This window comes from Vigna angularis, chromosome 2 (assembly GCF_016808095.1).
Source record: "Vigna angularis cultivar LongXiaoDou No.4 chromosome 2, ASM1680809v1, whole genome shotgun sequence".
Taxonomy (NCBI): Eukaryota; Viridiplantae; Streptophyta; class Magnoliopsida; order Fabales; family Fabaceae; genus Vigna; species Vigna angularis.
Genome location: NC_068971.1, coordinates 45,237,912 through 45,249,181, shown reverse-complemented (window position 1 = coordinate 45,249,181; position 11,270 = coordinate 45,237,912). Strand labels below are relative to the sequence as shown.

The following is an 11,270-nucleotide window of genomic DNA, read 5'->3' as shown; positions in this document are numbered from 1 at the left end:
CCGCCTTCCATGTTAAACTTACACATCAGTGCAAGATTTGAAAAGTTTAGGTGGTTTTTACGTTTTAATTTTTAAAATTTTAAAAGATTATACGAATTTCTAAGCTTTGTCCTGTGGAATAGAGAACACCATGCCAGGAATGAAAGAGATTTTGGTGTGTAAGCTTCACTTCTTTTATTTCTTAGTTTTAGTAACTTGATATTCTATAATTTTCTTTTATACAAAGGAATTGAGGTAAAACTAGGAATGACAAAAAAATTAAGTTTACAACTCACTCGATAATGTTTTTAATTTGGAAATCTTACTAATTTGTTCCTTCAAATTTAGCAGTTCGGGTTCATTAAAATATTTTGAGTTTGTAGTCTGATACTTTATATTAATACTAAAGTATGATACAACTCACTCAATATCTGATATAGTTCAATCAAGATCTGAAACAGTCCATTACATGATAATCTTTTTCAGCCCTTTCAATTTTTTCAATCCTGAAATTAGTCTTGTATCACCCTAGCATTTTGGTATAAGTCAATTTTCATGTAAAAGATAAAAAATTTCAATATGTTCCCAATATTAGATTTTCAATGACAGAAAAAAAAGTGGATCAACGAGATAATCGAACAACTTTACGAATTAAGTATTAAAGTTTAACTCATTTTCAATTGACAAATTAGGTTGACTTAACTCGTTTTTAACTATATCAGCTTAAATTTATACTAGTTAGCCAAGTTAGCCCGTTTTGTCACCCTTAAATAAAACAAAACAATGAAAATAAGTTTGTATGAGATTTTAATGAAACCATGATTATTCTATTATGTTAAATGCATCAAAAATTAATTCACGTTCAAAATGTAAGACTAATATTTAATTAGGAGGGTTTCGACCAAACTGAACATGAGTTTGTTGTGCTGAATCATGGGCTACAAACGTTTTGAACCAAATAGTCTAGATTTAATATAGTCTTATGACATTACAAAGTCAAATTAAAATTGTTTAGTTTTTCCTAACCTGTGATGTGATCAAGCTGAAAAGTTAAATTATATTTAATTCGTGCTCAAAATTTAAAGTTCAAATTTTACTTATCAGTTTAAAGATTTAGATGCTTCATAGATGAAGTTAATACAAGTCAATTAAAAAATACAAAGTTAATTTAGTATAAGGTTTAAGTATGTTGGAAAATACATTTTGAACTATTTTTGATCTATATAGTTTTAAATTCAAAGGGTTTAAGTTAATAGGTATTAATATATCTTTTAATAGTGGGGTCGACGTCAATTGCCTTCAACATTAAATTCTTAACAATTTTAAACTATGTGACAATCTAAGTTTTCACTCAAGTGCTTCTTTATATTGTGTGGGATCACCTGTAAAAGGTATTATAATGCTTAAGTTAGTAAATGATCACTCGCTAATTAAAGTCGATAGTGTAATAAATGTAATAATTTATCTCCTTATCTCAGATATCTATAGATTTTGAAATGAGTTTTTAATTAGTATCAACCTAATCACGATCCAAAAGTTGGTAAACATACTTTACGTGTAAACTTACTTAATTTACAAGTCTGATCAATCATTAGGAAAATTACTAATCGGTCAGTAATTTTCTCGTGAGTTGTTCAGTTTCTGAAACTAACTCAGGATATGAGAAGATTGATCGTCCAATCAACTGCTGACCGTACAATAATACATTAACAACACATCAAAGTGAAACATAGTATATTCAATTTATACTTCTACAATGAACCAAAAGATTAAACAAGTGTTTGTCTGATTTGCATAAGTTGCAAATATTTAAACCAACTTAGCTTAATGAAGATCCTGATTGACTTGGCTTGACTTTACATAGTCTTAATTTGGTTCGACAGAAATTAGTCCTAATGAAGTGACGCACAAACTACTTTTGATAAGAGTACGATCAATTTGGTCTTAACCCTCCTTGATTGTGTTAGTCTTAAATTTAATGAACTTGATCGTTATGACTTGACTGAATGTAGACACACTTTGATTTGATTAAACCTAAGTTTAAATCGATTTTGCTTCACATAGACCTTAATCAAATCGATTTGACCTGAATTTGGGTTGATTTACCTCTAAACCTAAATCAACTCAATTTGATTTTTTTGACTTAGTCGATCTAGTCCAACCTTAATAAATTTAATTGATTTTACCTTATTTAGATATGACCCAACTTGGTAAATGACTTATGTATTAATTTTAAATTTTCAAAATTAAAAATATTATTTAATCTATATTTAATCTAAATCTAATTAGATTCAATTTAAAATCTAAAATATATATTTTTTGATATTTTTTCTCTTACGATCCACTCATATTATATATATATATATATATATATATATGTATGTATGTATATAGATTTGATAGTATTTACATCATCCTATTGCTCCGTAAAAAATCCAACAATACACAGATTCAAAGAGGAAAAAACTGTCATATAAATCAATAAATAAGTTAACACTGGAGACATGAACATAAAGACATAAACTATTGTAATTGATAATAAAATAAAAACATTAAAATAGTAGTTAAAATAAATCTAGTTAATTTAAATTTTGGTTTCTTATAAAGTAATTTATTTTAATATATTTTTTAAATATATCTTTCGATTTGATATATTTTTTACTTAAAATTATAGTTTATATTTTAAAAGATATTTTTACTAAATATTTTAAAAATTTTATTGTACACATCATTATCTTAATATATTATTAATATATAAAAAATATTATACTGTATCAATTAAATTACTTACCATCTTTTCACTCATTGTTTTCAAATTCTTTTAGTTTAAACAACTAACCTTTTACTTTTTTGTTGTACTCTTCAATCCAATAAAATTTTAAGTGAATGAAGATAATATTTGAACAGCTTGGTGGTGTGTAATTTTGAACACATTTTATCTTTTAGCATTTTAAATAATTTAGTGCAGTATTGTAGCTATTGGACGGGTGAGGAAGGTAATGGAAAGAAGGCAGAAGCAACAAGAACAAATTAATGGCTGCATTATGATATTTAGAAAAAAACAGTTGTCAGTTATTATAGCAACAGTGATTTTCATCATTCTGATTCCTGACATTGGCATGGCTCCACCAAAACAACAAAACACCATTGTCATGGCAATATCAGCACCATATAATGGCCGCAAATAGTAAATCAAATATAGAGGACAATAACAATAACTAATATCCATCATTTTAACAAATTAAATCTACAACCTAACTTTGTCAGTGTTTTTCGGCGCATGTCACTTTAAAGTAAAGCTGGATATATATATACATATCACTTTCCATCAATGTGAGCTTTTGTGTTTATGTTTTTTCATTCTCTATACTGCTTTCCTTTTCTGTATGGATTCTTCAATTATCAGAAGAAACAGAAATTTACATGTTATAAAAACTAATTATTTCGTAACTGGAAACAGATAAAAGTAAGAGAGAAAAAAAAAAAAGAGTGATAGTTTCATGAGTTGGAAGAGAAGAGAAAACAAAAATAGTGGTGCCCATGTTAAAGAAATCTCTTCAATGATTCTTAACAGATAAGTGGACAAAATTATGTGAGATTAATTAATAAGATTTAAAAAACATACATTTATATATCCTATTGTTTTGTATTATATAAATAAATAACTTTTTTAAATACGCACATTTTTTCCTTTTTTTTCTATTTCTTCCTGTAAGGACCTAGTATTTTATTTTTATTTTTAATATTATTTTAGAAGGGGTGGGGGGAAGCAATTAGGAAGTCACGGATTTTGTTTTTTTTGGAAGTGGGGAGCAAAGAACGCCCGTGAATTCCCTCTTGTGTTTGGCACCATGCAAGCTTGGAAGATAAAAGGAGTTGAAGGGTTCTGCACTGGGAGAGTTTCTGCACTGGAAGGGGAAGAATCCTTGCTACCTTGCTGCCATTTTTGTAAGAGAAGGAGAAGTTCAAAGCTTGGTGGAATTGCTTGGAACTGCAAGTTTTGGAAGAGTTAGACTCAAAGAATTCACAAAGGAAGTCTTCAAGAGGTAAGGGGTGCTAGATTTTTGTTTTGATTAGTTAACCTTACTGTTTTTGTAGAAATCTAAAAGCTTTAGAGTTAAAAATGGAGGTTTTCTGGTTTTCTGGAAAACCTGCGATTCTGCAGAATCTGCAGAATCGCGTTCGTCCAATTTGGTTTCAAATTGGACGTTCGTCCAAAACTAGACAAATTGAACGTTCGTTCAAGTTGATTTGAACGTTCGTTTTCTTTAGCCTGACGAGCGTTCGCTCATGCGTTGCTCATGCGTTCATCCATTGTAGCTTGGTTTGGACGAGCGTTGACGAGCGGGGGATTTATAGTGGAAAGGTGTAATTGTGTACGTCTGTGAACGTTCGCCATTTTCCAGGTAAGGGAAGCTTATCTGATTTAATTCATGTTGAGTGCTTCGTTTGAACGTTCGTTAATTACTGTATGAATATATTGCATGATGTGCTGTGATTGGAGCTGCATGAACGTTCGTTGTTTACTGAGTGAAAATGAATATGACTAAGTTTACGTTTGTTGTATGAAATACATGAGACTTGGATGATATGAACTATATGAAGATTGTAAATTGTACCATGACTTGAACGAATGGAATTTATGAAACTGTATGATGAGAAATGAACTGGAATGTAAATGAATTGAAAAAGAGTTTCCCTTCATATTGAATGTTCGTATTGAACGGTCTTTGACCGTTCGGTTTCCCTTTTTAATAGTCAAAAATGGGATTCGTTCATTTGGAATGACCCAGGGTCTAGGACGAGCGTACTCTTGTCCTACTGCTCTGTTGAGCGTTCGGCCAAACTTTGTTATATCTTATATGTTTGAAATAGTTCATTTCCGTTCGTAAAATCTATTATTTAAGGTTATTAACGTTCGGTCTCAGACTGAAGGTTCGTCCAAATATTGCCTGATATGAGCGTTCGTCTTTTCGTGTGCTCGGCTTAAATGTGAGCGTTCGTCCAAATTGGGGTTCGGTCTTACACCGAACGATCGTCCAAAATGGCGCTCGGTCCTTAATTGAACGTTCGTCCAAAATGGCGCTCGGTTCTGAACTGAGCGTTCGCTATAGTTGGTGCTCGGTCTCAAATTGAACGTCCGTCTTAAATATGCTCGGTTTTTGAACAGAGCGTTCGTCCTAATAGTGCTCGGTTTTGAATTGAGCGTTCGTCCGAATAGTGCTCGGTATCATTTTGAGTGCTCGTACTATTTTCCACAAATAGCGTTCGTCCAATAAACAGTACCATACTTGGCCTTTTCCGTAGTTAACTGTAACTCTGCCGTTCGTTCTTTTGTACAACGAGCGTCTTTCGATCTCGCTTTTAGCGTTCGTTCTTTGATCCGACGAGCGTATTTTGGTCTCGTGGATAGCGTTCGTCCTCGGTCTTGGAACGTTCGGTAATTCATGATATTGATGAACAGTAAATGATGAATATTGCATGATGAATAGTAAATGCGAAAGAATATATATATGAGATGAATGGAAAGTTATGATTTTTCAAAGAGTGTTCCTAGGAGGAACGACTCAGAATTTGAGTATTGAGATTTGTAAAGTATGAATGTGGTAAGCTTAGCCGGTTGTTCATCCTGATGTTCCGTGAGTACTCGTCCTCACGTAGAGGGGGTATGTCATGTGTGGGAACGGCAGGAGGTCCTAGTCCTGGTGATTATTTGGACAGATAGGACTAACCTCGGGTGGCAGCTGATGAGAGTTCCAGTTACTACATCACCCGGGTGCACGAACACCGAAGCTACACAGAGTTCATACAGTCCGGACAGTCAGTCGTGTTGAGTTTTATTTAATGAGTACGTTGAAGTGGGTTGTTATGTAATGAATGTGTATGTTGAGATATGCATGTATGTTGAATTGTTTACCTGAAATTGTATGTTGATGTATGAGTTAAATTACGTAAGCTTACCCTTTTGTTTTCCTTGTGTTGTCCATTGTATTTGTACGTCCGTCTTGTCATTGCAATGATCATCCGTGTGGATGTGAGCAGAGGGAGATGAGCATTTGGAAGATGCGTTAAACGAAGAGAACTTGGTTGATGCCGAAGTGAAGATCGAGCAGTGAGACCGCTCGACCAGCATTGTATTTTTGTTGAACTGAGTGGTCGTTCGACCATCTCTTGTTTTCTTTTAAGATTATTTCGACCGTTCGGTAATTGTTCTGTGTAAACCGTTCGGTCAGGTTTTTATTTGTGCGTTCGACTTCAGATCGTGATTCGTGTTGTAAGGAGTACGGCTTGGCTTTTGTTTTTAGTGAAAGACTGTACTGAATTATTATTAAATGTGATTTTTCTGAATCTATAGTGCTGACTGTATTTTTGGGATGTCACATTAGTGGTATCAGAGCAGTTTTGTTCTTTTAAGGACACTGTAGGTTATGAGTACACTGTGTTTTTGCTGTGTGCTTAAATTGCGTTAATAAGTTATTTTCAACTCTTTGAACAGGACTAAAGTTCATTTCTTTTCTCTGTTTCTCAGAGAACCTATGGCATCTAGACTACCTCCTCCTCCTCCACCACAGACCAATGATCATGATGGGCCCAACAACAACACCAGGCTATTGGAATCAGTGATCGAGAAGCTACAAGAGCAGAATGCTGTTCTGATGCAGCAAAACGCGGCTAATTCACAAAATCTTGAAGCTGCTCGCACCAATTCTGAAATGACTCAGAGGCAGCTGATGGAGATTCTTGCAGCTACTAGGGGTACGCCGGGGGCATCTGCTTCAAATGCTACTCATCAGGCTGAGTGGACTTTGGAGGGCTTCTTGCAGCACCGCCCTGCAAAGTTTGATGGGAAATGCCTTCCTGACGGAGCTGATCAGTGGATACGGGACATGGAGCAGATCTATGATGCCAAGGATTGTCCAAACGATCGAAGACCGGCATTCACTGAATATTTGTTGACTGGAGAGGCCAGTCATTGGTGGAAGACTGCGAAGATGATACTAGCAGAATCTCACAGCCCTATTTCCTGGAAAGTCTTCAAGGAAAAGTTTTATGAGGAGTATTTCCCGGATAGTGTTCGCTTCAGCAAAGAGGTGGAATTTCTCCAGTTGGTACAAGGTAATATGTCTGTTTCGGAGTACACCAACAGGTTCAAACACCTGGTTCGCTTTAATACCCTTGCCACCAGTGAAGTGTGGCAGTGCAGGAAATTTGAAAATGGACTGAGAAGTGACCTTAAGGTGTTGATATCCAGCCTCTGCATTAAGTCCTTTCCTGTGATGATTGAGAGAGCAAAAGTGTTAGAGAAAAATGTGGCTGAAGCAGAACGACTGAAGAAGCAGCAACAAGCAACTAGGGGGCCGATCATGTCCAGGCCAAATCTGAATAGGAACAGGTTGCCGTATGCTCGCCCAGCACAACCATCAAATTCTCAGGCTATGGTTGTTACCGGACAGTCTGGACAACATGGATCAGTCAGATGTTTTAAGTGTGGAGGACCACACTATCGATCGTCGTGTCCTCTGTTGGAGGGAGCGAAATATTGTACTCGCTGCAGAAGAAATGGTCACATGGAGCACGAGTGTAATATGGGCAGACGTGCAGTAATGAGGCCGCCAAATGCCGGGAGGATGCAACAGGATCGGGGTGGAAGAGCACAAGCGGTTGGTCGTGTTTATGCTATAACAGGCGCCGAAGCTGCCAGTTCAGGTACGCTCGTCACTGGTACTTGCTTATTACATGGAATGCCTGTTTGTGTGCTGTATGATTCGGGGGCAACACACTCCTTCATTTCGAAGGCGTGTGTTGAGAAATTGGGATTAGCCGAACGCGAGATGCAGTTCGACTTGGTAGTATCAACCCCAGCAGCGGGTGAGGTTAGGACGTCTACTGTATGTGCTAAATGTCCTATAGAGGTTGAAGGACGTAACTATAAGGTAAACCTCATCTGCCTACCCCTAAAGGATTTGGAAGTGATCCTAGGAATGGATTGGTTGGCTGCCAATCGCATTCTCATTGACTGTGGTGCTAAGGAATTGGTGTTTCCGGACGAGTACGAAGTAGAGCTATCGGTGACGCTCGGTCAGCTAAAGGAAGACATCGTGGATGGTGCTAGTTGTTTTCTGATCATGACGCATTCGGACGAACGACTTGAAGGTTTGAATCATGAGCGATTGTCCAGTAAGTCGAGTGGAGAACGATCAGTTGTGGATGAATTCCCTGATGTATTTCCTGATGAAGTGCCTGGATTACCTCCTCCGCGCGAGGTGGAATTTACTATCGACCTAGTGTCGAATGCTGGACCTATCTCTATTGCACCATATCGGATGTCACCAGCAGAGTTAGCTGAACTCAAAGAACAGATAGAAGAGTTAATGGACAAGCAGTTTATCAGACCAAGCGCATCACCTTGGGGAGCGCCAGTACTCTTAGTGAAGAAGAAGGATGGCAGTTCTCGTCTGTGCATTGATTACAGGCAGTTAAACAAGCTGACTATCAAGAACAAGTATCCTTTGCCTCGGATAGACGACCTACTGGATCAATTGCATGGCGCGACCATATTTTCAAAGATTGATTTACGGTCGGGATACCATCAGATTCGGGTGAAGGAAGAAGACATCCAGAAGACGGCCTTCCGATCTCGTTATGGACACTACGAGTATGTAGTGATGCCATTCGGTGTGACAAACGCCCCGGCAATATTTATGGACTACATGAATCGTATCTTCAGGCCGTATCTAGACAAGTTCGTGGTTGTATTCATTGATGATATTTTGGTCTACTCCAAGAGCTATGAAGAACATGAGGATCATTTGAGGACTGTTCTGGGCGTACTAAGAGAAAAGGAGTTGTACGCCAAATTCTCTAAATGTGAATTTTGGATGAAGGAAGTGCCATTCTTGGGACACATAGTTTCAGCTGGAGGAATATCAGTGGATCCGGCAAAAGTAAGAGCAGTATTGGAGTGGGAGAGTCCACGTTCGGTAACTGAAGTTCGTAGCTTTGTGGGACTCGCGGGCTACTATAGACAGTTCATTGAAGGGTTTTCCAAGATAGTAGCTCCGTTGACTCAGCTGACCAGAAAAGATCAACCGTTCGCTTGGACCGATCGGTGTGAAGGAAGTTTCCAGGAATTGAAGAATAAGTTAACGAGCGCCCCGGTATTGGTAATACCTGACACGGCTAAACCCTTCGTGGTATATTGTGACGCGTCTCATCAGGGTTTGGGCTGTGTGCTCATGCAAGAAAAGAGGGTGGTTGCGTACGCTTCTCGGCAATTGAAGGTTCACGAGAAGAATTATCCAACTCACGACCTGGAATTAGCAGCAGTCGTCTTTGCTTTGAAAATCTGGAGACACTACTTGTATGGATCGACATTCCAAGTGTTCAGTGATCACAAGAGTCTCAAGTATCTGTTTGATCAGAAGGAGCTGAATATGAGACAGAGACGTTGGCTAGAGTTCTTGAAGGACTACGACTTTGAACTACTCTACCATCCGGGAAAAGCAAATGTGGTAGCAGATGCCTTAAGCAGAAAGGTGGTTCACGTCTCCTCTATGATGGTCCGGGAGTTGAGTTTGGTAGAAAGTTTTAGAGATCTAAAGTTACAGTTTGACTTGGAACCGAATGTTATTAAATGTTGTACTCTTAGAATCTCCAGTGATGTATACGACTGGATCAGAGAGAAGCAGCGAGAAGATGAAGAGTTGGTGAAGATATTGAACGCACTCGGTACAGATCAGGCCAAGGAGTTTAACACTGGAGCTGATGGTCTTCTACGCTACATGGATAGAACGTGCATTCCGAATGATGGCGAGTTGAAAAGAATCATTCTTGAGGAAGGACATCACAGCCGCCTTAGCATACACCCTGGTATGACTAAGATGTATCAAGACCTCAGGAGCTCATTCTGGTGGCCGGGAATGAAAAGTGATGTCGCACGTTTTGTGGCATCTTGTTTAACGTGCCAACGAGCCAAGGCTGAACATTAGAGGCCTGGCGGTCTACTTCAGCAGTTAGAGATTCCAGAATGGAAGTGGGACAGCATTGCGATGGATTTCGTAACTCATTTACCTCGCACGGTCAGGAATCATGATTCTGTATGGGTAATTGTGGATCGACTGACGAAGAGTGCTCATTTCCTAGCAGTCAATCTGAAGATGTCAATGACAAACCTAGCTAAGCTTTATATCAAAGAAATTGTTCGTCTACATGGAGTCCCGTCTAGCATTGTTTCAGACCGAGACACACGGTTTACTTCTCGGTTTTTGCGATCGTTACAAAGTGAGCTCGGTAGCAAGCTCTACATGAGTTCGGCTTATCATCCTCAGACAGACGGCCAGTCCGAGAGAACCATTCAGACGCTTGAAGACTTATTGAGGACGTGTGTCCTAGATCACATGGGCGTCTGGGATGAAGTCTTGCCTTTAGTAGAGTTCACATACAACAACAGTTTTCAAGCCAGTATAGGAATGGCTCCTTTCGAGGCTCTGTACGGGAGAAGATGCCGAACGCCCTTGTGTTGGTTTCAGGAAGGGGAAAAGGTGTTAACAGGACCAGAGCTCATTCAGCAGACGACTGAGAAGGTGAAGTTAATTCAAGAGAGGCTGAAGACGTCTAGGAGTCGACAGAAATCCTACGCTGACAAGAGGAGAAGACCCTTGGAGTTCGATGCAGAAGATCATGTTTTCCTTAGATTGCATCCGACCACTGGAGTTGGGAGAGCTATTCGACCCAAAAAGTTGTCTCCCAAGTTCATCGGACCCTATCAGATCTTGAGGAAGATTGGACCAGTTGCTTACGAGTTGTCTTTGCCGCCTCAGTTATCAAACTTGCATCCAGTCTTTCACGTTTCTCAACTCCGAAAATACGTATCCGACCCTTCTCACGTATTGGAGTTAGAAGATATTCGTCTTCGTCAAGACCGTACATTAGAAATGCAGCCGGTACGCATTGAAGATAGCAACACCAAGTACTACAAGAGGAAAGCAATCAGATTGGTGAAAGTCGTCTGGGACGAGAAGACGGGCGACTCTACTTGGGAAGTGGAAGGTGCTATGAAAGATTTATATCCCCATCTGTTCGAGACTCCGTCCTAATTTTCGAGGACGAAAATTTTTTGTTGTTGGGGAGAATGTAAGGACCTAGTATTTTATTTTTATTTTTAATATTATTTTAGAAGGGGTGGGGGGAAGCAATTAGGAAGTCACGGGTTTTGTTTTTTTTGGAAGTGGGGAGCAAAGAACGCCCGTGAATTCCCTCTTGTGTTTGGCACCATGCAAGCTTGGAAGATA

General features: G+C 38.4%; 1 protein-coding gene across 1 annotated transcript; it reads left to right on the top strand.

Moving 5' to 3' along the window:
• Positions 1-6,515: 6,515 nt before the first annotated feature.
• On the top strand, positions 6,516-9,968 carry LOC128195371 (uncharacterized). Its single transcript, XM_052872648.1, has 4 exons — positions 6,516-7,686; positions 7,801-8,399; positions 8,574-9,308; positions 9,402-9,968. The coding sequence occupies exons 1-4, from the start codon at positions 6,516-6,518 to the stop codon at positions 9,966-9,968; spliced, it is 3,072 nt and encodes a 1,023-aa protein (XP_052728608.1).
• The last annotated feature ends 1,302 nt before the right edge of the window (positions 9,969-11,270 follow it).